Source organism: Chlamydotis macqueenii, chromosome 2, assembly GCF_036417535.1.
Source record: "Chlamydotis macqueenii isolate bChlMac1 chromosome 2, bChlMac1.mat, whole genome shotgun sequence".
NCBI classification, from domain to species: Eukaryota; Metazoa; Chordata; class Aves; order Otidiformes; family Otididae; genus Chlamydotis; species Chlamydotis macqueenii.
This window is the reverse complement of record NC_141557.1, coordinates 2714294-2742198: the sequence shown is the minus strand read 5'-3', so window position 1 is coordinate 2742198 and position 27905 is coordinate 2714294. Positions and strand designations below refer to the sequence as shown.

At 43.9% G+C, this 27905-nt stretch overlaps 1 protein-coding gene and 1 long non-coding RNA gene across 5 annotated transcripts in view; one reads left to right on the top strand and one right to left on the bottom strand.

Annotated features, from left to right (window-relative positions):
- CCDC13 (coiled-coil domain containing 13) overlaps positions 1 to 27905 on the bottom strand; it is a 35578-nt gene that overhangs the window by 6975 nt on the left and 698 nt on the right. For 2 of the 4 annotated variants that reach the window (XM_086742261.1, XM_086742260.1), the window contains exons 2-14: positions 27077 to 27300; positions 22375 to 22523; positions 19923 to 20065; positions 16774 to 16863; positions 16381 to 16497; positions 15191 to 15295; positions 12504 to 12668; positions 10882 to 11058; positions 9040 to 9246; positions 7876 to 8003; positions 5272 to 5346; positions 4334 to 4462; positions 1317 to 1471 (exon numbers count right to left, since the gene is read on the bottom strand). In XM_086742261.1, the coding sequence (XP_086598387.1) occupies positions 1317 to 1471; positions 4334 to 4462; positions 5272 to 5346; positions 7876 to 8003; positions 9040 to 9246; positions 10882 to 11058; positions 12504 to 12668; positions 15191 to 15295; positions 16381 to 16497; positions 16774 to 16863; positions 19923 to 20065; positions 22375 to 22523; positions 27077 to 27207 (1771 nt within the window). In that variant the 5' untranslated portion in view covers positions 27208 to 27300. Of the gene's footprint in view, positions 1 to 1316; positions 1472 to 4333; positions 4463 to 5271; positions 5347 to 7875; positions 8004 to 9039; positions 9247 to 10881; positions 11059 to 12503; positions 12669 to 15190; positions 15296 to 16380; positions 16498 to 16773; positions 16864 to 19922; positions 20066 to 22374; positions 22524 to 27076; positions 27301 to 27409; positions 27543 to 27905 lie in introns of all 4 variants that reach the window. The other 2 variants (XM_086742262.1, XM_086742259.1) reach the window with 2 other exon arrangements.
- Positions 283 to 2995, top strand: LOC147601572 (uncharacterized). Its single transcript, XR_015257842.1, has 3 exons — positions 283 to 359; positions 1333 to 1478; positions 2589 to 2995. It is a non-coding gene; the product is annotated as an uncharacterized LOC147601572 (long non-coding RNA).

Genomic DNA, 27905 nt, shown 5'->3' with positions numbered 1-27905 from the left:
ACACTGAGGGTGGTGGAACTCTGGCCCAGGTTGCCCAGAGAGGCGGTGGATGCCCCATCCCTGGAAACATTCAAGGCCAGGTTGCATGGGGCTGTGAGCAACCTGATCTGGTTGGAGATGTCCCTGCTCCTTGCAGGGGGGTTGGACTGGATGGGCTATGAAGGTCCCTTCCAACCCAAACCATTCTATGATTCTATGATTTCTTGCATCACAGTCCTGCTTTGGAGAGAAGTTATCATCAAACACGCATATGACCAAAAACGCTACGATGGGAGACACAAAGAAATGCAATGCAATTATAGCAGCGTTTCCTACCTCAGTCTGACCCACGCCTAAAGAGAAACAAGACACCAATGCAGGTGAAAAAGGAGATGACTGCTTATATAGGTCATAGTGCTCAGTGCAGGTCAGCTCTAAGGGGATGAGGTATGGATGGATGGAGTCATGATGGAAAGCCACGCCATGCATCTGCTGAGCTGCAGGGCAGTCCCTCGGTGGCCCAAGATCGCGTGTTTCAGCGTGGGGCAGGCCAAGAGCTTGTAGAAGGTCTCTGATGAGGCTTGTGAGCTCTCTAATCACCATAACTCAGCCTGATGGCATCCTAGTATTTGCCAAATTGAAGTTGCTATTCCTACTGGTCATATCCTGACATTTAAAGTCTTTTTACTTTATGAAAATACATATAAAAGGGAAACCACTGGAAAAGTTTCCCTAAGAATATGTGCCATTTTATTGGTTTAGACACTTTACAGAATCAGAGTCCTTAAGCAATAAAAGGATCTGATCAAGGAAATAAAAATTTAACATCCACCATGAATTCTTCTCCTTTAACTATGCTAGTGAGGCTTTCATATTTATAGCAGGAGATTATCGTGTTCATGGGATAATAAATTACAGCAGATCTAATTACTTCGTCACCAGCAATAGTTTTTCATAGGCACTGACAGGCCTTAAATTGGGATGCGTCCTTTGATTCTGCTCTTAACCTTCAGATGAATCCCTCAAGCGGAAGTGCAAAGGGAACACAGCAGCGGGCATGGTGGCAGCGCAGAGCAGGGTCAAGTTTTTTTTCTGGAGACTGACGTCCCATGAAAACAACATATTGCAGAAGTCCTGGTCCCACTTAAATCTGTAGCAAAATCCTTTTAAATTAAGTGGGGCCAAGATTTCACCTTCTGTGTTGGTCCACTGGTGTGAGCAGGTCCAAATTCCCAAAGCACTTGTGTAGCTTTGATGGATAAGAGTCCAAACGTTGCTGTCTATTAAACACAGATGTGGGATGGGGGACGTATTTGTAGATAGGCGCTCGACCTCACCTGTTTTGCTCCTCAGGGAAGGTTTCTGTGCACTTGTGTTCCTCCCTGGATCCGTTTGCAGTTTTTCAAGCTGCTGTTCCAAAATGACACATCGCCGCCGCTCTTCCTGCAGCCCCTTCTCAGCTTCCAAGATTTTATCGCTGCCTTCCTCCACTCTGATAGGTAAAAAAAAAAAAAAAGTAGTTCTGCTTATTTATGTCATGACTATTAAAGGATCAGTCAGTTTTGACAGTGAATACTGCTTCATGCTGCATACCTCCCAACAGAGGGAAAAGAATAATATTCCATGCATCCAAAGGCAGAAATCCCAGTGCAATTGTTCCAGATGATATCCTCCAAATTTGCCAAACAAAATTAACTAATGAGTACGGTTGGAAATAATGGGTTCATTAATGGAGGTTGCCTAGATCCCTTAACACTGGTTACTTGTGTGAATTTACCACTCAGATGGGCAGGCAAGCTGCAGATTGCTCAGAAGAGATCTTTTATTAGAAGAATAATAAAATTATTTTTTTAAACACACTGGGAAAATTTGGAAGGGAAATAGTTTATAAAAACACTGTCTAGCATTTAGCTGTTTTGCATCAGTTATCTGCAAGTAAGAAAAGAAATTTGATGCTGCTTTTAATAAACGTGGCCATTAGTGAGCGGAAAAGAGTGATGGTTCACTCTGCAGTACAGAACGGAAGACCAAAGCGCCTCTCTCTTCATCCCACACAACATCTTAGAAAATTAACTACAAAAATTTGATCTGTGCCCACAGATGCAGTCAGTGATGCACCTCGTGTGGGGCAGTGCCTGATACCAAATGATTTAAAGGAGTTTAAAGCTGGAGAGAAACCTGAACTGACTCACTGTATTGTACACTGCAGAATAAAAGAATTTCCTTCTTGGCCCCACGGGTGATAGCTGATTACGCCCTGAATCAAGAGACTTGATTAGTCTATTTTCCCTCCTAGCTGGCATAACTAAAAAAAAAATATTACAACTATAATAAAATTATATAACTGTCTTGAAAATCTAGCTACAGGCAAGAGTCTGACCTCCTGTGGCAGTGAATTACCAGGCTGGTGATGTGCTGTGAGAAACGCTATTTCTCTCCGTGGTTCTGAGTTCACTAAACTTTCATTTGGCCAGGTGCTCCCCTAGCATCCACATTAGACAAACAGCGGAGGAAAAATGACAAGATTAGTTGGTTTTTTATTAAATCTTCTGCCAATAATAATAACTCAAACTAAAATGTTGCTCTGGCCTTTCCCCTTCCCCTAACAGGGCCAAATCCTACAAACCGTTTACAACGGAGTATCTTCTGACAGCAGGATCTGCTCCGCAGTGATTATGAAACACAGTCCTAAATTCTGGCAGCTGCTGTAGAAAAACCCTACTCACGTACCCGTTCCCAGCGCTCTTCTCTTGACGTAAGCATTTTGTGTGCCACTCGAGCTTTCCTGACCCACACTCCGACAGGGGAAGGGAAGAGGAGGAATGTCTGATTTTTTTTAACGTATATTCATGTTGAAATATGACTGGATGCTATGTTATCCTGAGGTCTTCCAAGAGTTATTACACGCAGTCTCACAAAATTTACTTTACCTGCAGGAGCTCTTGATAAATGTGTGATAACTGTGGAGCTGCTGAATCATCAGTCTACGGTACATATTACAAGCAACTGTGCATTTCATTGGCTCTGTGTTCTTCATTACCCCGCATTTGTGATGGCCCCATTTCAGCCATCACTCACACCTCCATCCTTATCCAATTACGTAGCTCTATTAAAGTCATTTGGCTTCTAAACATGAATAAAATTCTCACAGTGTGGATTTCTAGGATTTAGCCCCTAAAAGTACAGGGGATGATAGCTTTACCACAGTAAAGAAATGTATTTTTCTGACTGCGATTAATTATATGGGACAGTCTGAGAGAGCTGGGGCTGTTCAGCCTGGAGAAGAGGAGGCTCCGGGGAGACCTTATAACGGTCTTTCAGTACCTCAAGGGGGCTACAGGAAAGATGGGGAGAGACTCTTCAGCCGGGCCTGTTGTGACAGGACTAGGGGTGATGGTTCCAAAACAGAGGGAGGCAGATTCAGATTGGATATTGGGAAGAAATCTTTTACACTGAGGGTGGTGGAGCAGTGGCACAGGTTGCCCAGAGAGGTGGTGGATGCCCCATCCCTGGAAACATTCGAGACCAGGTTGGCTGGGGCTGTGAGCAACCTGATCTGGTTGGAGATGTCCCTGCTCCTTGCAGGGGGGTTGGACTGCATGGGCTTTGAAGGTCCCTTCCAACCCAAACCCTTCTGTGATTCTATGATTCTATGAAGAAAGTTAGACAAGTGAGAAGTGATAACCAGAGCAAAATAAAGAAAGCAAGCAAATAGTGCCTACTGTATTCAAAAAGCACATAGACAAAAGTCTATCTTCCCACAGGCTGGAATACAGATTTGTGAATCAAATAATACACATTTTCTAATTGGGAAAAAAAGCAGTAGCTAAAATGTGTCTAAAGAGAAAAGACTTTGCTTCTCCTGCCCTAAAACGTAGCCGGCTTTTAACATAATCTTAAATTGAACTGAATAATAGTGAAAAAAAATCACTGCTATGCTTCAGTTAAACCAGAAGAAATTCATTTAAAAGAGGATACAGTGAAACTTAAAAGAATGTGAAAAGCTTTTGGAACAGAAGTCAGATTATAATTACAGTATTTACTACTGATGAATAATATTGCTGCCTAAATAACACCACATCTATATAAATATGTGATTCTGGTTTTATCTAGGTGCAGCAAGCTTGAAGATGACTCCATTTTTTTCTGCCCTTTGTTCTAAAAGAATAATAAGAAAAATGAATCATCAACTAGGCAGGGAAATTGAGCAGAACAATTTTTAAAGCCCCTATTTAAGGAAAGGATCCCACTGGCAGCGTACGCGTACTGTACTGTGTGTTACAGACTCTCACATGTCTCCAGCGCTCCGTAATCGCAGCAGCCCACAAAGGATACTGGCAGAATCAGCCGCTACCTTTTCTGCAGCACAGTGACCAGTTCCAGGAGCCTGTCTCTTTCCACTTCAGCAGCCCGGCGGAGAGCCTCGTGCTCCGTGATCTGCGTCTGCAGCACTTTCAGATCCGGGCTGTCAGCGCCAGGAAGCCTAAAAGCAGCAGAAGCGTTAAGAGAGTCTGTTTCCCATTTCAGAAATGAAAGAAATGAAACAAAGAGAGGGTTTGAAAACCATATCAAAATACACTTGTCTGAAGACGAAGCCAGAACGCAGAGCCAGGCTCACTACCTCCCCCCAGCATCAATCTCTATACTGCAATCAAGGGAATATTTGGAAATAAAGCCATCATGTGTTTCATTAGAAAGGTCTTTTCCTTCGCAAGGGTGCTTTCCCTTCCCATCACCCCTGAAAACAAACTTCCACCTCTGATCAATCCGCTAGCACTGCCTCTCCTCCCGTTGCTACTGCCAAAGTAAAAGCAGCCTGCAGGTGGATTCTCCAAAGTGCTACGCTAAGCTATTAACCAGCACGCTATCGATTTTCTCCCACTGAAAGCCTTCAGGCAGCGTTAGTAGAATGGCTGTTCTTGTGCCTAATACGTGATGAAAGGAAGGGGCAGTTTTCCCATGTATTCCATTATTATGCACTTCATTACTTCTCCGACCTCTCCACACAGGAGTATTCAGGAAGATCTCCTTCAGAGCAAAAAGCGGGAGAAATCTTGGTGACTTGGGGTGAAAAAGGGAAAAATGAGATTTATGGAGTGTAAAACTAGCAATCAATTAAAAAAATTAGATAGGAAGAATACGCTAGAGCCTATGGCAAAGCTCTTTGGCAGCATCAGGTAGAAAGGATGGTGAAAGCAGCTGTTTGTTACAGAAACAAGGATACGGCTTCCCGGCAGCTTGCGGAGCGCGGCAGGAAACCTCCCTTGTTTATGATGAAGTTTATACACATACCTTCCAGGTGTGATGTCATTGAGAAAGAAAGTGGCTCCTGATTCTACCAGCATATGGCCCATCTTGGACACTGTGCTAGGAGGAAGAAAGCTTTGTTAGGCACTGAGCTCTAGAGAGGGCAGCCCTCCAAGAACTTGGGTCATTTTCTAATGTCTGTGTTTATTGTTGCCTTGTAGGGAAAAGATTCCCAGAGCCTCCTAAGTGGGTATCACACAGGCTCTGCATACACAGTAGCTCTGCTTGCTCCCTGACTCCAAAACACGCTGCAAAAACACCTCATGTCTCTGTTTTGCAAAAACTATAGCTCAGGGTTTGATCTCTGTGCTTCTGGGGATACTCTGCTGGCACTCCAGACCAGCGTTGTGGAGCTCCCTGTCACAGAGCAGGAACAGCTCTTGACCCTGCTTGGCTCAAGCTGAGCACGCAGCCACACAAGCAGCCAGCGCTGCTCTGTTTCCGCGCGGGCACCGCCTCGGACCCTTGCACAGAGCGCTCTCATCTTACGCCTTCACTCACCAGCATGAGAGACAAGCACAGGTTACTGCGCTTGGTTGGTGGTGGTTGCATGTTGCATGTTTTCATATATGTTTTTATACTATAGGTTTATATACTATAGTTTTCTGAACCTTTCTACTTTGTGGGACGCTCAGGGAGATCTGTCGGGCTTACTTTTGTAAGAGGAGGCGTCAACTGAAAACAGCAGAGTATCACTTCCAGGCTGGATGAGTTTTATGTGTAACGATATGTGTGCCTGGGACACAAAATTCTAGCGTGTGTTTGCAGAGATAATGTTAAGCCCAGGAAGAGGGAGGGGTGGGGAGAGGTTATCTTGTTCTCTGTCTCATTATCCTGCTTTGTTTTTAGTAATAAATGAATAGTTTTCCCCAAGTTGAGTCTGTTTTGCCCGTGACGGTAACTTTAAGGATCAATCCCTGTCCTTATCTCAAACCTCGAGCCGTTTTTCTTATATTATCTCTCCCTGTTCTCTCGGAGGGTGGGGGGAGTGAGAGAGACACCGCGTAGTCTGGTCCCAGTCGGGGCTGAATTATGACAGTTTGTTTTCCGAACCTGAGCTCGGTTGCCTACAGTTAAGTCCCTGTAGACTCAGCCCATGTTTCCTTGTTTTTAGGCTGCAGCTAACAGAGGATAAAGCCTTCATATTGTGGAACAGGCAGAGCTGCCTTCTAGGCTAGGAGTGGTTAATCCTAAAATCAAGTTAAAGTTGATAATGACAGAAGTGGCTCAGTCTGATAATGCAGATTTTTACTTGAACATCTCCAAGGGGCTTTAGTTCCTATTTATAGCATTTTTCATTTCATCTTTCCTGATAGGGAAAGATTATTCACTAAAGTCAAATGGAATAGAGAGTTCACCAGCATATTAAAGTTAATGGAACGAGTGAGCCCTGCTGACTAAGTTATTAACGGATCTTGCAGTTTTCAGACTCATTCATTGCCCACCTGACATGTCAGCTATTTTCATGACGGAGCTATGTTTGCCACGTGTGCAAGGAATAATTTATGCATTGCACTTAGTGGCTTCTACAAAGCCATTACCCAACCTCGTTTTCCTGCTTGCCTTCCCGGTCACCATCAGATGACATACGAAGTAAAAAAGTGGACAAAATATAGATTTGCTCCATGAGCAAGCTAACAAACTCTGCAGAGTCAGAAGTGGGAGAATAAAGTCAGAAGGGTATTACAAAGGAGATGCAAAACCTTTCAAATTAAGGATGTTTTAACTCTAACTCGAAAACACTGAGAACAACTTTTCTTAAATTTTGTAGTACTCAGACTCAGGGATACATCTGACAAAGTCAAATTCAGTATCTAAAGCAATGTGGCTGGTGAGCCAAAATTACATAGAGGAAATCAGCTGCAACTTTAACTTGATGAAAAATTTCCTCCTTTCTCAGAAGACCAGTCTCAAATCCTCATTGTCAATTAGACCATGAAGTCTTTAGCAACAAACCCAGCAATTTAACAGGAAAGGACATAACTTGCTCTGGTGTTATGGTTTCTTTACACAGCCAGAGTGACCCAGAGTCACATCAGTGTAAACAAAAATCAGATTTACTGCTGTATTAGGATCGGTGGAATTTACATGCTCTTCAGTGAGGCTTTTAAAAGGGTGTTTGTTAAGAACAAATGATGTGGTGCGTTTTCAACATTTCTGCAAGTAAATCCTACTGAAAGCATATTTATTGATTTAAATAATGCACCAGTGATTTAGTGCTTACCTAAAATGGCATTTTGTATTAATTTGCCACCCTGCTTGCAGAATCCTCTCATTAGAAGCCCTGTTTCTCATAGGAGGGAAGGATCACAGGCACTTAAGCTAACCACATAAACATTATCTGAGCTGGAGAAAGAGAATTAGCTGCACTAATCATGCCAAATGTAGTAATGTCTGCAAGTCTGTATATCGTTCTCTGTTCCAGGATGAAAGTCCAAGAGATAATGTGATTAGAGATTCCCATACACTGTAAACAGGCCGCCACAGCTGTTGGCACATAGCAGTTGCAGTTTGAGACGATTGTCTGGGAAAACCACGCTTCTGAAAAACTCACAACGATTTTAAACATTGACATTGGGGTCTTCTTACCGAGCAGATCCAGTCCTTCCATTCTGATTGCTGCCTGGTGCCAGAGTAAAACCTGGATCTTCTGAGTGCTCAGAAGGTGGTGGGTCAGCAGCTCCTGAACCGTCGCCTTGATGGGCAGATTTCTTCTGCTAATGTGGGAGCAGGTTATAAAACCAATTACACAGTTCAAAGGAAACTAGCTGCATCAATGTCTAATCAGCAGCTTATGATTATTCCTACAAGCATGCCAGGACTTTTGATTTACAGGACGTCCTCATAAACTTTTCTTTAACTCCTATCCACTGCAGGATGCAAACAAAGCAAAAGTCAGGAAAAAGCGCGGTTTCATATGAAACCATAGGGTGCACGCAGCGTCGCTAGAGAACCCACAGAGCAGGACCACCACTACCCCTGCCAGCACAGTTGGTTTGTGTTTGCCTTAACAAAACCTGACTGCAAAATATCAGACCACAGGAGAAACCTTTGGAAGGATGGTGGGCTGCGTCTCAACTCCTAGGTCTGTGCTCTGGCAACAGTACCATCTTGCCTCTGTCAGTTTGCAACCCTAGACCATAAAACTTGAAAACATTTTTAACATACTAGGCCATAAGGGGCCAACCTTCCCAATTCTTTCATCTGTACAATGACATTTCCGTACACCTGAGGCCCATCAGACTCCCATCGATAACTTGGAGAGCTGAGGAAGTTTTTGAAGTGGTTTACAGTGGGAGATGAGAATAACTTACTCGGGGTCCCATCAATCCATGAGGGGACGTAGCTGGGTAACACGGCAGCCTGCTGATGTTGGCCTCACCTATGTTTGTTTGCTCGTTTCCTTCAAAGCAGCCATGGATGCTGAATACTGAGAAGTCCCCACTGCAGCCCAACCCTTGCTGTCAGTCATGTGACAGCCTTGACATGGAGCCACATGTAGATGCGATCGCTATTTCTATGTTTTCTGCTGCTTAAACAGCTTGAAGAAAAGTTATGTACAAACAGGACAGAAACTTAAGTTACAAGAGAGAATTCCTGCTTTATCATTCCATCAGGAGAGACTGCTGGTAGGACAGGTATTAGTGTCTCAAGCTAGCAACCATCTCGGATAGCAAGGGAGAAGGAAGTGGAAGAGCAGAACTAAAATGATGACAAAGCGTGCTCCTCTAGTGAATTTCTTCTGATGTCTACCTGAAGTGTGAGGTGCTCAATCTCCTCTTCCAGCTTTTTCACCTTTGCTTCTCGTTCAGCCACCATCTGTCTGAGCTGCTCTGTAAGGCAGTTCTGTTTCTGAACCTCATTGTTCAAGTGCTGCCCTAGCATCTGCTGGCACTCCTTGTTCTTCTCATCCTGCTGGCTCAGGTGCTTTAAGATCTCCTGCATTTGCTTCTGTTGGTTCTGATAAAATAGAAACAACGAGTGAGATATTCACTTTTGTACGTAATGATTATTAAGACTCCCTGAGTGTTTTACACCCTCCAAGACAAACATCCATTCTGGGGTGCTAGCGCAAGCCGCTGCCCTGCCAAACCCATTCCCTGGTGTAACCACACTGTTGTCACTAGCGCTACTCCAAGAATTTGGTCCATTACGTTTTAAGTGTGGGATCACCTCGTCTTGTTCTCAGCTTTTTTCTGTTGAAAGGACTGCACAGCACATCTACTCGCAATGCCCAGACACATGTGGCTGGGTAAGGACAGTCTGTCCCCACTGGCCTTTGCTGGTCATATCAAGATTTTAGTGACTGGATGGTGCAAGTAGAAAAGATATGAGCAACTGAGAATTGCTAGCAGCTTTGCTACTCAGTGTAGCAGAGAAGAGAGCAAGAGAGGCTAGCCTTTCACAAAGAAGATGACTTTTTCATAAATTAGATAAAAACAAAGATTTCAATGTGCTTTTTATGAAATTAGAACACAATCAGGTTGTGTTACGGTGACACTAACAGATGAGGGCAGTATGAGATGACAGCTAAGAGGCTGGGCTGTTTTACCAGTGGGTTTTGGAGTTTTTCTCACACTGACAAATCTAATACTTGTCAGACAGTTTATTCTGTCAGGCCAACAAATTGCAAGCAAGGCACTTCTTTGATGTAAGGGATAAAACAGGTTAACCATTCCTTCCCAAGTAAACTTGCGTCCTTCTGTAAGAATTTTAGTGAGAGTGCTCAGATTTAGCAAAAGTGGCAACCGTTATTTGGCTCCTCTGTAATCTGCCGGTCAGTACCTATATTCCCCATCGCTGCCTGGTGCGCAGAAAGGTGAATGCCAGTTTAGTCATAAGCATGTCTTAGCTAAAACCTAGAAGCAAGGAAATGTAAGTGATTTGAAATTTGTGAGGAGCTGGATCAGAAAAAACTCGACTAAGAAGCGGCATATTTTCCATGTTTTTCATTGTGATAACTGAGGAAGACTATTTAGAACCATGGCAGGTCAGAAATGTCCTGCAAGACCATAACAGCAGCCATTTACTTCAGCGTAACTGCGTCTTGAGTCTCTGCTACTACTCTTGGTTTTGAAGGGGCCAAGTCCTCTCAGCTCCAGCTGAGAAGTGAATGTCCACATGGTTTAGTACTCATGGTTCAGCTTGTGTGTTTTGGATTCTGTTACACAAAAAAATTAGAGTGCAGGATTGCAGGCATTCTCAAAAAATAATAAAAAAATATTACCAGTGGAGCTGAAAGCAGAACAGAGGATACAGTCAGCTTCACGGGTCAGAAATGAAGCCTTTCCTCTACCTATCAGACAATTCTATTTCAATCCTTCTACAAAATGTTTCTTACAACACTTGCAGCTTAGAGCCACTTGACTGCAACTGTGTCAGGCCTGGTGCTGTTTTGCAGCCTTTGCAGGATCTGATCCGAAATGAAGGGACTCAGCTGACTACAGAACCTCTGGCTGTCACGGTTTGATTCATCAGGCCCCTGTATACCCTAAGGTCATCTGTGTCATTGTGTCATTAAATGACATCATGTTTCAGCACTTATAGAAAGAGGGCTGCTCTGCAGGGGCTGGGACCAACAGTAATAGACTGTACCAGTAAGGCGTCTATGAGCTCATCGTCGTGTTTGCCCTTCTCCAGCAAGGTTACAATCTGTCCCTTCAGGCTTTTCACTTCACCGCACAGTACTTTGTTCCTGGCTTTTGATGCGTCAAGTTTTTTTTTCACTTCCTCGTGACTTTTTTGGAGAGCATCGCATTCCCCGCTCAGTTTCTGCAGGGATGAAAAGACATCAGAGGAAATGACAGTTACAGCCCATCCCCAAGCCCCAAGTGTTTCAGTCAGGTAAAGGAATCACACATCGCCTGGTAGAATCAAAAAAAATGGAATTGGCGTACCATCTCATCCCCAAGTAAGTAGAAATTATAAATGTTACTACTCACTGCCTGCTTGCCAGCATTAAAAAATAAAAAAATATCTTTCTGCTCAGGAATACAAGTGGACTAGGTTGATTCGGTATATTCAGTATTTTTGTATTAAAATCTAATTCTGTATGCTCCTGCTTTTTCATCTGCCTCATCCATGGGGAAACTCCCTTCCAGACACAGGGTGGTGATACCATGCTGTCTACTAGAAGCCGCCCCTGAGCCACGCCTTCACCTAGATGCAATTGGCCAGGCAGCATGCTAGCAGTTAAGTAGTAAGGGATGAGTACAGTGGAAGTTATTGGAAATGGAGCCTGAAACACAGAGGCAGAAGTGGAGCCGCGCAGATTACACTTATTGAGGAATATCTTCCCTGTGCTGTGTGCCTCTAGCTGTAAATCTTCTCTTTCATTCTCGTGGCCAAGGGTGAAAGGTGTTTATCACCCTGTCGCTCATTCTGTTGGACGGTTAAATTGTGGTGAGGAAAGCGGCAGCTAATCAAGCTCTGAGATGGTGCCAGGTGGCCTCTACAGTGAATACAGCGAAGGAGCACAGGGAGATGTGTTTCGCTGACCTGAATATGCGTGGCTGACCCCCCACTACCCATGTTTCTTGTGGACACAGGCCTGTGTAGCCTTTCCTCAGGGTTTCCTACCTGTTACTTACAGCCTCTCTCAACCCCTAAACACTGGATGCCCGTTTATTTTTGGAGCAGCTGTAGGGTAAGGCTCATTTTCGGAATGCCTTAGAGGATTGCTGTAATTGTCACCCTTATTCTGTTCAGATGTAGAAGCCCATAGCCATACAGAAAAATGAGGTGGGAGGGGTACGCTCGTATTTAACATCGTACGAAGAATGCACATCCGGCCACGGGTGAGGGGATGATACAAAACTTGGATACAGCTGTGGCAGGGCTCCTTTCTACGTGTGCCTGCAGTATAAAGCCAGTACCAGCTGCGCTGCAACCCAGGGCCTCTCTCCCTCTTTCTAACATCACATGTCAGGCACAGTTGTCAGGTGGCCACATTTCAGGTCAGGCGGGTGCATCCGACACATGAAAGATGCAGCTGAGGGGAAGACCGAACGTTGTCCTGCAGAAGTATTCCTGGCCATACAAGTGTGGAAGCTTTTTGCTCCACACTTTTTGCTCAGTCTGTGACAGGACTTTATCCAGCAGATGGGGTGTGTTTCTGAAATGGTCCCCTGCTAGGGTGTAACATACACCCTGAAGGTAAGGTGAGTTATTATACACTAAATACCCAAACAAGACTCTGTCAGCTCACATGTTTTTACCTCCAAGGTTTCTTTCTTTTCTTTTTCCAAGCTGCGAATCTTCAACAAGTTCTTCTCTCGGGCCGACAACTTCCTTGGATCAGTAAGAGCCAGCAATTCCTCATCAATCTCACTCAGTGAGGTTCTGGTCTTGTTTTGGCCCAACTGATTCTCCAGCTCTCGAACCTAGGGAACAATAATGACAACTCATCCAGAGCCTTCACCAGGAGTACGGTGGTGCAGCATCAAACAGGACATAACCCAAAGGAGCTCAGAGCGTAGCATCATGTTACTTCCTGACATTATCGTGGTTAACTAACGCAGAGCAGTGTCTGTTCTTTCAAATTTAAATTTATTAGCTGCTAACAAACGTGCAGATGTCTAGGGCATCTGTGCAAGGAGGAGATATGACACCAGACCTACAGGAGACTCAGGACACATGGAAAATCTGTGCCTTACTGGAGCCACATGTGGAGGCCAGACACACCAAAGCATCTTGAATGCCACTAAAGACACATGTGGGCAAGAGAATAAAACCCGAGATCTCCTTTAAAAGGGCAGACACCCACTCCACTCACTCATATACTTTTAAGCATCTTGGTCTTCAGCAGAATCACCATCCAGGATGTCCACAACGTAAACACCTAAGGTACAGTTCACTAGCCTGACCTACTGCTGTTTGAGATGCCCCGGGATACTGGAGACACATGTGATGCAGGATCTACAAGACATCCATACTCTTCTGGAGAGATGACCAGAGGTCAGAGGGACACATGGTTCAGCTTCTCTGCCCCATTCTGGAGGTGTCTTCTAAGACAAGATACACTTACCTCACTTTTGATCCAGTGACTATATTTACAAGATCCCCACTGACTACACCAAGCTGAGTGGTGCGTTCGACACCCCTGAGGGATGAGACGCCATGCAGCGGGAACTGGACAAGCTCGAAAGGTGGGCCTGTGTGAACATCATGAGATTCAACCAGGCCAAGTGCAAGGTCCTGCACGTGGATCACGGCAACCCCTGGTATCAATACAGACAGGGGGATGAAGGGATTGAGAGCAGCCCTGAGGAGAAGGACTTGGGGGTGCTGGTGGACGAGAAGCTTGACATGAGCGAGCAATGTGTGCTTGTAGCCCAGAAAGCCAACCGCATCCTGGGCTGCATCAAGAGGAGCGTGGCCAGCAGGTCAAGGGAGGGGATTCTGCCCCTCTACTCCGCTCTGGTGAGACCCCACCTGCAGTACTGTGTCTGGCTCTGGAGTCCTCAGCACAGGATAGACATGGACCTGTTGGAGCAAGTCCAGAGGAGGGCTGCAAAAATTATGAGAGGGCTGGAGCACCTCTCCTGTGAAGACAGGCTGAGAGAGTTGGGGCTGTTCAGCCTGGAGAAGAAAAGGCTCCAGGGAGACCTTAGAGTGGCCTCCCAGTGCCTCAAGGGGACTGATAAGAAAGATGGGGAAAAACTTTTTAGCAGGGCCTGTTGCAATAGGACAAGGGGTAATGGTTTTATAATAGAAGGAAGCAGATTCAGATTAGACATCAGGAAAAAATTTTTACTCTGAGGGTGGTGCAACACTGGCACAGGTTGCCCAGAGAGGCGGTGGATGCCCCATCCCTGGAAACATTCCAGGCCAGGTTGGCCGGGGCTCTGAGCAACCTGATCTGGTTGGAGATGTCTCTGCTCCTTGCAGGGGGGTTGGACTGGATGACCTTTAAAGGTCCCTTCCAACCCAAACTAGTCTATGATTCTATGATGACTGCAGAAGGGGCCTCAGGAGACTGGCTCAGAAAGCTATTTCCGCATTAGAGTACAGTACACACAGTCTTCAGATGAATTCCAGGGGGTCTAATGGAAGGCATATCTAATTTGCTCAAGGGAAAGTAGAGATTAACAATTTCAGTCAATCAGAGCGCAAAAATAAGTTTGTTGGCATATAATTAAACAGCAGAAAAAATAGGAAGAATATGTATCAAAACACCTGAGAGAAGTTTTATTTAAGATGTAGACAAAACTGCCTACCTGTTCCAAGCTGACATTTCAGCTAGACTGTGCCCTTCAGAAGACTCAAGAGTTAAAGATGTTACTGAGGTTCCTGGGGGAACAACTTGAAAATCTTATCTGGCCTCAATTCTTCACATCTGACTTCAGGCACTGAACAAAGCTGTCTAAGTGAGAGCACAGACACTGACAGGGCTCCTCCTGTACTCAGCGGAGAGAGGCACCTTCAAAACACCTGGGATTTTAACTAGGCTGCCATCGCTCTCCAAGGTCACTGAACTCTCTTCTTTGACGCAGATGTGAAAGATTCCTAGCTTAAATACTGAAACCTGCATGTTTGCAATAGACTCATTAATGTAGCTTGCAGGAACTCTGAAAGATTGCACACATCAACACGTATTTAAAATTTAACACTCCACCACCATAGGCGCACGTGCGCACTCACACACGCGCGTGAACACAAACGTATAAAAAATGATTACAGAAGTTACCATAAAGTGTTTTACTCTAACACTTGCTTTCCTCAACACAGAAAAAGACTGGCCATGTATTTGCAGTAAACGTTGTTTTCTCTGGGACACGCCTTATAAGCAGATATAGATGTTAAGAATTAATTAATGAAGAAATAACAGTATCTTTACCTTAAACTGAGATAATATCTATACTTAGAAAGAGCACCCAGCCTACAAAACAGGGTCTTAACTCACCTTGCTTTGGAGAACAAGAATTTGCTGCGCTCGTCCACGCCAGCTGCTAGAATTGCCCAAGAGACTTTGAATACTCACATCTTCACCAACTTCATTTGCTAAAAGCTAAGAAAAAGGGATTAAAAGCAACCATAAGGCTCGGCTGAAATACACGAAATACATCATTATCATAATACAGGGTGTGGGTGCTTAGGAGAGGTTTGGCTAACGTGAATTCTTTCACTTTGGGAGGTGTGTAATTCAGTATTTTGATGTTTGAGTCATATTCTTTGCTTTTTCAAAAATGTGAAGCTGTGTTTCGCTGCCTGCCTGCGGAGAGCGTCAAAGTGTACTACCTAGCTGTATAGTCAGGTATCAAACTGTGCTACTTCCGTAAAACAAGAATTTAAAATTAACCACCAAGGTTTACTGAGCATTACTAACAGTTTTCAATATATGCACTTATTTTTGATATAATGAATACGTAACCAGAACTATACACATCCTTGCAATCAGGAATTGAGCCAATCTCTTCTGCACAATTCCAACACAGCCACGTTAACAAGAGCTAAAGTTAGTATGAAGAGCATTTAAATTATTTATAAAAAGGTCAGCAGAGTTCTATTTTTAGGACCATATTCTCTACTCTGATCTGCACTGCAGGTCTCTTACGCAAAGTAATGAAACCAAAGGAAACAGAGCACATAGTAACGCATTAAAATCCATCATGAATCAAAGAGGAAAGGGTTACTCTGGATGTCACTCCAACAAAATTTACTGTTTAAATATGTACTTTAGTTCAAGTGCGGTCTTTAATCCCATTGACTTTCATGGGACTGAAGCCTGCATTAAAAATAAATACATAATTAAATGTTTTGGAAAGCAGGAATGGGCCTGAATGTATGCTTCACGTCAATCACAAACCGATTTTGCTGAACTGGGGCTTTCGGACCTTAAAGAATCCGTATCCCTCACAGCAACAGAAACAGTGGATACAGTCATCCAGCTGTGGTGGCAGAGCATGAAACCTGTGTGTGGATGTGCATATCTTTCCAACGAAACCACCACGCTCGTGTCTTTTCTTACCTCCTTCACCTGAATACTTCACGGAGTCTAATCAAAGCTCAAAGGACAAGAAGCCTCCTCCTGATTTGACAAGAATACACCTCTTACACAGGATCCCAGCCACAGCCTATGTCCTGCAACAGTACCTTTTGGGTCATCTTCAGTTCCTGTTTTGCAGATTGGAGTTGGTTACGATACTCCATCACTTTGAAGTTGGCTGTGGTTAATTTTTCTTGCAATGCTTTCACCTCTGGACTTTCAGCCTTTGAAAAGAAGAATGTACTTGGTAAGAACAGAATCCTCAGGGAAAAACCGAAGTGATTTACGATCCACAGATCCACTAGGATCATAGAATAGTTTCTTCCCAGACCCATGCAACTGCATTCCCTAAGTTTTAGGATCATAAGGAAGGTACAAACAGAGCAATGTGGTCAGAAAACTCGTGACAGGGATTCATCCTTGTCAAAAAGAAAGACATGCACAATAGGAGACAACCAAGTATCAGCTTCTGATTTCCTCTCTTCAATTACAATTCATACCAAGTTTCTTTCTATCATCTTCAGAGTTGATTGCTTGATTCCTGTATCACCACCACCAAGAGAATGAATTTTTTCCACAGCTGTCTGAAGCTGCAAAAAAAAAAAAAATAAAGCATTGTTATTATAGAGTAGATACAGTGAAGAGCATACTTCCATGGAAGATTAATTAGAAAAAAGTACAACAGCAATTTTGATGATCTGGAATGTTTATTTACTCTAGAAAAAAAACCCAGCAACTTAAGTTCCTCTTGTTTTCTTTTTTTTTTTTTAATAATACAATCAGTAGGATAGCATACATTTTTCCTGAAATACTTTCCAAAGAGACATGTAGGGCCTGTTGTGACAGGATGAGGAGTAATGGTTTCAAAACAGAGGGAGGTAGATTTAGATCAGATATTAGGAAAAAATTTTTTACACTGAGGGTGCTGGAGCACTGGCCCAGGTTGCCCAGAGAGGCGGTGGATGCCCCATCCCTGGAAACATTCAAGGCCAGGTTGGATGGGGCTCTGAGCAACCTGATCTGGTTGGAGATGTCCCTGCTCCTGGCAGGGGGGTTGGGCTGGGAGGGCTTTGAAGGTCCCTTCCAACCCAAACCATTCTATGATTCTATGATTCAGGGAAATCATAGGATATTTCATAAAAAGCACATAATTCTATTTACCAGATGAATTTAAAAGCAGAAATGACTACTTAGTAATGATGTTAAGGCTCGTTTACTTGAGCTGGGATAGCTCTAAGGTGGCATTTCTCAGCCTGTGAAGAAAACATCTCTTATTTCTTGCCACAGTTTAGGAAGGCAGGCACATAGCCCTTCCTTCTCTGAATCATGTCCTATGCTGAGGTCGCAAAGACTTCTTACTGGACTGGAGTGCACTGAATTTGGAGCTGGAAAGGCTAGGAAGTGTTGCTTTAAAGGGCTGAGGCTTCATTCTTTGAGGTGGGCAAAAAAAAATCTTGATTATTTGCATGGAAAAAAGGCAGCTCTAAGGAACAGCTTGTTCATTAAAGTGATATCTGGGGAAACAGAGAGTGTAAATGAGACCCAGCACTGATGTTCCCCCTTCTCTGCAAGTAAATCAATGGTCAGGGCACCCCTTCTACCCAGTTCGTAAACTTTTAGTCAATGAAGTGAGAATGAGAAATTTCAGCTAGCGTTGGCAGCTGCTAGGTCAAATTCTATGGAAATCTCCTGCAAACACTGGTTTGCAGTCTTTGTTTACAAGCACCACCCTTTGCTAAGTGGTTGCTCAACGGCCACACCTTCCATTTTGTCTGTGGGAACGCAGTCATGTTAAACCACTTAGGATTTACATACTTCTCAGGTTTCACACAAGCAAAGAGCTAACAATAACGTAAAATAACAGTGTTTTCTAGTGGTGACAATATATATTGTGATGCATTTGTAAGGTATCATCACCGCAATTCATTTAGCAGAGTTTAAGGAGTCTAGAAGTAGACACACGAGATGAGACTCAAGTAAAAAATGAACATTTCCCTGCTTTCAGTGTGGGTGTCTCTAGAAAGAATGGAGTCTAGTCACTACACTCAGGGAAGTCTCGCCTTCAGTGGACACCTCCATTACATTAAGTGGATGCACTGACTCTGGACTCGGTTTTGTTGCCCACCCACAGCTCTCTAGTGCCATTTGAAGCATCCAAGGGTATCCAGTAGGCCTCCAGCTGCTGCACCGGGACTGCCAGTCCTGCCACGTCTAACTGCCCCACAGGAATGTCCAAGAGGCCAACTGGCATCTCAGATTGTACTTTCCTGCTTATGCATGGGGCAACTGAACTGCACCTTAGTTGTCTTGGTTCTTTCTACAATCAGCGGAGAAAGATGAGCGTGTCTAGACAGTGATCCAGCTTAAGAGTTACTGAAGAGATGAGAATCACTGCCGGTTCCCGTCTGTGACAGCTCTTCTCTTTCATCACTCAAGACGTTTCAGAGATACCTCCCACTGTCAGACATTGCTTTAATTTTACCCATCTTTTACATCTTCATGTAGTTCTACTGACAACTACAATTCACAAACTCAGCCAGTGAACTTCAGTTTACAGAAGGGCCACCCCAAATGAGGTTGTGAGAAAATACAGAAATCAGGGCATGGTTTCAGTGGGGTTCACGTTGCGGTTCATCTTTACCTCAGATGAGACAAGTTGCTGTGTTTGGTTTGATTTCGATGGTGCTGGTGTCTCAGGACAGATGAGTTCATATCTAAAGTGTCCACCTCTGCTTTGGCCAGTAACTACCGTTTCTTGAAAATTTCTGTTTGCTTTGAGTTTGATTTCCTTTCCTGAAATGCCTGTGGTTCTTTCTTTTCAGTTAATGTCTGACAATATTTTAAGTTTCTGTTTGAATAATGGTCACTATGCTTCTGCAGTAGGGGATTATAACCAAGTTGTTTTCTCATTAAATTATTCATGGCTTGCTCCCCTAACTTGTGTGATTTTGCAGGTCCCCAGCTACACCCGATATTTCTTAGCCAGCCTGCCAACTGTTTGACAAGACCCCCTGACCAGACCACTCCGGATTTACACCAGCGTTCTCAAAAATTTAATCTACCTTTTTTTTTTTTTTGATCTTTCAGGTAACTGGGGTACAATTCAGACGCATGCTTGATTCGTGACAATAAGTGATTGTGAAAGACTGACTAAAAATGCATTTGTCAGATAGCATGATAAACATTAATCTATTTAAATGATGTCTTCTAAAGAAGCAAAGCATTCAAAATGATCCAAATTAATGACTGGTATTAACGGGCTGGGGATGTAAGACAGAGCTGTATGAAATTTGCTCCTCCTCATACAAAAAAAAAAAAAAAAAACAGAAAAATATCATTGCCATACTGCTAGAAAAGCCTCTGTGCCTCAAATACAAGTAAACATTCCTAATTGGTATTTCATAAATCTTTCTCTCATTATAACTTACTTTCCTAGCTCCTCCTTTCTGCAAAGGTGGAAACAGCTGAGGGCACACATCCCTCTCTCCCAGCACGGACAGAAATTACAAGAACTCAAAGCAAGCATGGATGCAAGAGCAAATTCAAAATGGGAACATGAATTAAACCCAGTTCCTACAGCTCCTCTGTCCCAAAAACTGGATTTCTATGTCTTAGTATGCAAAAAAAAAGAACAAGAAAAAGGCCTCACTTCTTTCTCCAGCTCTCTGACTTTGTTACTCAGTTGCTTCACTTTGGCTTTTTCACTCTGAGCCTCAGCAGTTATCTCGCGATTCTTTTTGGCCAATTCAACTATTTTAGTCGCTGCAACATCTCCAGCTAAACCAGATGCCCCTGAAAAAGATACATAAAAGCAAAGGACATATCTTACAGGCAAGATTCAGAATAGATGACGCTTTTGTTCTCTGTCCAGTGCACAATGTACTTTTATTGTCTAATCCATTTCTCTCAGAGCTGTGCCAGGCACTTAAATGAACAAGTGTGGGAAAAGGAGCGTCAGTGATTCCAGCTGGATTGCTTGGTCCTTTGAGTCAGCATCACATTGTGGCTAGCAAAGGCACACTTCACACTTCAGCAGCAGCCACATGTCAGAAGGCCACAACGGTGGTCGTAGCAGCATTCTTACATAGAAAGGGTAGAGGTGTTTTCTGCTCACCGCTGTGAAGGACAGTTATGACCAGGTTTTTGCAGCATATTTCAGAAAAAGACAACATTATTTTGCACTGGTTGTTTACTGCCAGAAGAGTTGCTGAAACAGAGGTGCAAACTTTTCTAGACATCTGTCCTGAAAGGTCAGGCACACTATTACAGTTGGGTCCTGGATAATGTCCAGGAAATGTCATTATGCCTATTTATATGTTCCTTGCAATTATACATGAAGCCTTACTGTATTACTCTTTTAATTGCTCTTTTAAACAGACACTTCATTCACCTCCTCATCAGAGAGGGTTTGATTAATGTCTCACGGATAAAGTAATCCCCAGGACTGGCTTGTGTGTCACTTGGCTTTCATTAATATCGCACAGGTGAGGAGAAGTTCTCACAGAAGTGCAAAATCAATCTGATTGCATACAATGTCCATGGAAACCTCTAGCTCAGCAACGAATATGAGCCTGCAATACCAAATCCTTGGTGGGATACATGAAGATTGAAGCTGGCTGCTGTCATTCTTCTTAACTCTTTCGTCCTCCTGCAGTGCTCCCCTCTCATCTAGAAGCTATTTTTTCCTTACTTTTAATAATAAATAACGGTGGCCTAAGGACCACAGTAAGCACTAAACTAACCAAAAGCCAGGCTGCTGCTTCCATGTGATGGTTTTTAAATGCACTGCACACATTCAACCAAAGCTTTTGATTCTCATGCAACGTGGGTGGGTCTCTTGCCACAGTGTAGGTAGGGAAGACAGAGGCACTGGGCAAACTGGCACAAGCTGGCACGTGAGTCGGCCAAAGAAGCTGCAACAGCACATCTGGCTCCTGGTCTTGACCCAGTAACAGCTTATCACCTCTGCTAAACACAAGCTACAGACAGTTTTTAAGAATTAACACGTAATTTAATTGTTATTTAGTTCTGGTTACTGCTGGTTTCCCCCTTCTCTACTGGCCCAGTCACCACTGCTGTCCTGAACAACAGTGGCACCCAGTGGCCGAGGCGCAGCCTGCACAGCGCAATTTTCAGAGGACACCCGAGCCGCTTCAGAAGCTGGACTGCATGTGCCCTATTCAGACACGCAAAGAAAAGGAGCCTGAACAAGGAATTTCACGCTACATAGCAGAGAAAGTTGCAACACTGCTCTTTAACGCTAACAGAAAGTTTTCTAAAATACTATTTCTATGAATCACCATTTTTTGTGCCAATTTTTTTGTAAGTTTGCAGAAGATCTGTGAGGAGCAGAGATCACTGTACACCCCCAAAGAGCACTATACTTATATTAAGGGACATAAACATCAATATTTTGTGTCTTAGGTCTGACCTGGCTACCTCAGATGTCATTTAGTCCTTGCAATAGCTCTCCAAAACAGGGAGCTGAAGTATTCATAGTTTGCAGCTCACGGAACTGAAGGTGAGAGTAAGGCACGGATCTTTAAGCGCACGTGCCATTCCACGTGTAAGTGCCGTCACGTAAAACCTTGCGAGAAACTTCCCTCTGCAAATAAAGCAATGAGACTTCTTACGTGGGAGAGACGTTGACGTTTAGCAAACTCCACAAACATTTTGACCCTTGCAAGGTTAGGTAGCAACTCTAGGTGTTCACGAAATCTATACTCAGGTGTCTGAGTATTTTCAAAGTTCGGAGCCAAGCGCTTTCATAGAATCATAGAATGGTTTGGGTTGGAAGGGACCTTCAAAGGCCATCCAGTCCAACCCCCCTGCAAGGAGCAGGGACATCTCCAACCAGATCAGGTTGCTTGGAGAGCTGAATTTTGGTTCTTCCTAAGGAGAAGTTTTTTAGAGGAGTGGAAATGGAGGCAATCACAACACAACTGAAATACTCCTTTTTAGCAGAAAGCAGGTGAAGAGACATCACATGAATATATCACTGCCAGGAGCTCACAGTGAATCTGTTATCCTGCCTCTGTGGTCATCAGCATCAAGCAAACACTGGAACTAACACAGAGAGAATACAAAGTTACTGTGTTTACCTGACAAAGCCAATCTGTCCTCCTGTGGCTTTTTCTGGAATTGCTTTATTTCAAAATCTTTCTCTGTCACCAGTTTGTATAGTCTGCAGTTCTCATCTCGGACCTCTCGAAGCTGATCCTGGAGCTGCTTGTTCTCAACTTCGAGCAACCTGTGAAAAAAAAAAAAGTCATAATGGCAAATGTCACTGGAATGTGACATTTCAATTAAACAACTGTATACCAGATAATCTGAGCTTACCAGGAGTGAGTTTACTGAATTAAGCAGAATATCCTAAACGTCAGATCAGAACACAAGCTGATGATCTGATCTATTCAAGTAGCAATTCTTCTTCAAAAATTCTGCACTCCCTTGTGGTGTCTGGGGCTAAACATCACAGAACAGGTATCTTTTCAGTGCTCTTCAGGTTACTGAATAGTCTCATCTCACTCAGTCTTACTTATCTGTTTCTTCAGAGGAAACCAGGCAAGCTCACCACTCAGCATCCCTGACGTTCAGGATTTACTTTCTGTACTTAACGAACCCAACAGAGCATCAACTACAAAAGCTGCTGCTGAGGTTCTTTCTTTAAAAATGAATGCTTCATAGCGATTCACAAAAGACCGATTTCCTGTGTTCTCATCTGATTTTCTTGGAACGCCACCAGGATGGACTGGCATCGGTTTGTATTGTTCACGTTGCTTCTTGGAATTCATTTAGAAACAAAGAATACCAAAAAGGCCTCTGAACGGGAGGAAATAGCCTTGCTGCTCCTATTCTTCAGTGCATTTAGTAGCATTTATGGGTTTCATCTCTCTAAGACATCCAGAGAAATAATAACCTTAATCTCTTTGCCGTCCTTACGTGATGGTTCCTCCAAGTGTAAAATCTAGAAGCTGAGGCCTCAGGGGCTCAATTCAGTTGTGGACACTCAGGCATCTATTTATTTGAGATGCCTCAGGATTATCCAGGCTCCCTACCTGAGGCCAGCAGCCACAACACAGTGTTCTTGGGGAAACTTCTGGGGCCCGGGCAAAGAATCCAGAGCATCTCAGAGATCACTTGCCAGCCGTGTGTGGACATATGAGCCAACCCACAGAATTACTAACATCCTCCAAATTTAGATACACTTTTTAGCCAGAATCCTCTAGACAGCAACATTTTAGAATAGCAATGAACCTGTCTCCATTCCCCAGAGAGGAAACCAAATGTGCCAAGAGAAGCTGTTTTGACACTGCCTTCGGTAAATGTGTTTGTGGTACAGATCCTCCTGGCTCAAGCCAGTGGTTCCCATTCTGCCTGCCTCTGAGTTTCCTCCCTCCTCTCACCTGAGTTTCCTCATCTACCCCCATCTGAGTTTCAGAGTGGGGTCCCACAGGTGTCTCTCTGTGAGCAGCAAGCCAAGATGCACACAAAAGTCAAAGCAGGTCTAGTCAACACAACCAGCGCTGCCCACAGACCAGCTGCCACTGCAGGGGGACGCGAATCGCTCTCCAACTGCCACCAAATGCTCTGATGAGGGGACTCAATTCGGTTACCCACGCACACGTGCCATTGGAGCTGCCCACCCGTCCCCCAGCCGCTGCTGCTGAAGGGTGCAGGTCTCCTGTGTCCTGCCTGTCATTCCCACATGGAAGTTCCTGATAGCCTAAGGGAATCTCAGATGTCTCTAGACACCCATGCCAGCCATATGAATCCAGCCCTAGATTCTCACTATCTACAGCATGACCCTGGATGTCTATGTTTTGGTGACTTAATCTGGCAGTGTCCCACCTCTTTGTCCTGGAGACTGCTTGCTCCAGACCACAACAGAAGTAGGTAGCTTGGATGATCACAGAGATCTGGATAAACACCAAAAGTTGTCACAGTGTGTACCTGTGCCTATAGACATATCCATAGCCAGTCAGCCAGCTACCTCTGTAGTCACCTAAATCTTTTCCGTTGAAAATTTTAGCAAGCTTTTCACACCAACTGGACTTTGGAGCTTTTAAATGCACACTCCACATGTAGATGTCAGAATAAATGACCCCTTAAAGCACTGCCATAAACAGCAGAGTCAATTTATGAGACAATCCACAATCCATAATTAAGAAATGCACTTCTGTTTCAAAGCTGCAAATCAAAGGGAGATCAAAGGCAGCTGTTTACAAAGGAGAAGAAAGAAAGCAGCAATTTGAGCAGAGAAAAGGCAAAACTAAGTTATTCCCACATGTACTACTCAAAGAAGTGAGCACTAAAACTGAGCAGATTTAATTAGGGACATATAGACAAAAAGATTTTTAAAGTTAGGGGATTAACATGGAAAAAAGCTTCTAAGCTCTTAACACACCTGATCAGCAATGTCTTCCTGAGAGGAAAGCCAGCCAAAAGAAACAGGCTGCAGAAAGGTAACCCATTTCTCTCTAGTTCAAAGAAACAGGGCCAGGGGAAGGTCGTAAGAAAGGCCTCTGATTGAAATTCAGGCAAGTGTCTTTCCGAACTCTGTTACAGATTCTCCATGTGGTGGGGAGAATCACTTAAATACACCAGAGCAGGGAGGATAAAGCTACAGAAAGAATAAAATAGAAAGACAGAAATGTCAGCTAAACCCTGGCTTAAAAAAAAAAAAAAATGGGAGTAGAATGGAAGGAAGGAAAAACTGAACTCCCACAGCTCAGGGGAAGGGAGACTTCTGAGAGGAGAATGTTTTTCAAGCGCTGCTGCAAACAACGCTGCCGTGCTGAAATCACTGCCACTGCGGAGCATATGGAGTCCTGTTATTCTGGAACAAGTTTCTAACGCGTTGTCATGGGAATACTGCAAAGTACATCCTGGGGAATCTCTTCCAGAAGCAAATCCTGCCTGGATTCGATACACTCACAACCGCTCTTTTGCTGAAGGCAGACGTACACCAGCAGAGCACAATCCAGATAAATCTGCTACACCTGCCACATCAAGTGGTGACTTTTAACAGTCAGTGCCACTGAAAATAAGTAATAGCTCTGGAGTTACGCAGACCTAAACTACTCAACTGTAAATAGCAGAGAACTGCTGGGACTTCCCTGTGGTCTGCACCTCAGAGCAGGCCCTGCATCAGGATGTGCTATGGGAGCACCTAAGCCCCTCTCCTCCAGCAGACAAATCCACATCTGAACTGCTGGAATCAGTCTCCCTCTCCATTAAAAAAAAAAAAAAAAAAGAAAAATTAAAAAAAATCAGATCTCCATAGTGATCTTCTATATACTATTAGAACAAAATGTTGAAGGGAAGAGGAATGTTGAAGGCTGGTAAAGGTCAGATCAGAAGCATAACTTGGCAAATCAGAGAGCCGTGGTGAGGGACCTATGTGTGAAGGAGACAATGTAGAATGTAACGGTGAGAGCATTAGCTTCTAGAACAGTCCCTGTTTCCACACAGACTTCCTTTGCAGCATGAACACCGCATTCCCAGAAGCACCTGAAAGCTTCAGTGCTTCACTCCTGGGTTCCCTGCATGTCCACGGAAGCTCTGTTGCAGCTTATGCACTCGGGCGTTTAAGGAAGCAACCTTCAGAAACAAACTGAGCAGGGAGTTGCCCAGAGTAACACAGAAGGAAGATTGGAGTTTAGGGCCTAATAAACCTTGGTTAGTGGCTTGATAAACTTTGGTGGAGGCGCCCTTCCCTGCTCTGGATTCTGGGAGGGGAAACTGTCTCAAAGGTGTACGCCTGACTGTGGTTTTCCACCCCTGATCAGAGCTGCCAGCTCCTCCCTCCTGCCTGTGTATCAGAATACATCACCCCATCGTGGTGCCAATAAAACAGTCTGCGGGGCTCAAGCTATAAACTGGATCACCGAAATGACTTGAGATAAAGGTACTTCTGCCCCACAAAGTGAATCCAGCTTCCAGTAAACAGCTGTATCAGTGGGGAGCAAAAGCAGGAATTTATTCAGCTGGCTTCACCACTAATGTGGAGCAAATCCCTGAATAGCCAGCGCTGTAGTAACTGCAGACATCTTTGGGATGTGTCCAACTTCAGACCTGTTCTAGTTTGTGGGGAAAAAAAATAAAAATTAATTAGGTCAGAAGGAGAGACTGACTATATCCTAGGAGGAAGATGGATGATCCGAGCTGGGCTTTCAAATCTCTGCTCCAGTAAATTGAATTACGCACTCAGCTCCAAAAACAAGATCAAGGGAGATCCGCGCCAGAATGTCCAATGTCCTGGTAATCCAGATACCACCCCAGTGGGTGAGGTAAGACCCAAAGCCCTGTCCCCAGTAAGATTTAAAACCCTACCTTGTATAACCCTGCCAGGTATCTTAACTCTGTCTATACAGCTGGCTGTCTTTTGATCTACTAAATCAAAAGACAGCCAGCCAAAGACAGCCACAGGAACACTTTTCTGCCCTGGAGGCCTTTGGCTTGCACCCATCAGCTGCTTTGCCCTTATCTGTCTTTGGAAATTACTAATGTAGGGAACCTGTGTGTTTACCAGGCTAGGCAAGAACTAATCAACAGTTCTGAGGACGTCAGTGATCCCAAATGACTGGATTTTGTCAGAGAGTACCTAACTGCCCCGAGCTCTTCATTTGTGAAACGCTGATGATAATAAAGAGCACGTCACAACGCTCTGAGGAGAAACATGTTAGGGACAGTGAGAGTCTTCTCAGGATAATGAAAGCCCAATATGTGAAGACAGAAGGTGCTCTGTCAACTTTATATGAGTTTCTTATACACTCGTGTGACTTCCTGCTACAGCTTTACCTTTTGCTGTCATCTTCATTTACAGGTTGTCCCACTTCAAACAGGTTTAGATCATTTGAGATTCTGAAAGTCTCCTTTGCGTTGCCATCATCACCCTTCTGACTGTCCTGCTTTTCCTTCTTCCTCTCCATTAGATTTTGCAGCCGCCTTTGCTGTTGTTCCTCATAAGCTTTAAAATGGCTTTTACAGTGTTCATTCACTTTTATGTCTGACTCCACTGTTTACTAAAAGCATAACAAGAAGAAAATAAAAAGTGACAGAGAGCAGAGATCAACATTGCTTTGAAAAACATCTTTTTTTCTAGCAGCTGCTTCGCAGTTTTTCTTCACTGACCTCTGCACAGTCTCCCTGCCATCTCCTCCTCTCAACCACTGTGCCTTTCAGCCCCAACTGCCTTGCTTCCAGTGCCTTTTTCCATAAATGGCTTTCAAACAGTCTTCAAAAAAGTTTTCAGGTCTGTTTCACTCTAGCACTCAAAAGGCAAATGTTTTAAAACAGATCCTGTTTAAATAAACATTTTTACGGAAGAGAAAGTTGGGATCAAATCCAAGTGAATGTGGCAAACACATTATACTGACTAAAAGGAAAGCAGGCTCTCTGCGACCCCCGTCCATCCAGCTTTCCTTCCCATGTTTCAAAGAAAGGCGCAGATTCCCTGATTTTTGGGTTAATGTAGGACTGACAGGAAAAAAGATCTGTTTATCCTAATGCTCCCTAAGGGCACTAGACACCAAGAGCGTGGCTTTCATCTAGCCCCCAAATTTCTAAGCATTAAGTGATAACATCAAAGCGACAATATTGCTATCCAATTAAATGTCTAGAGCTTTAC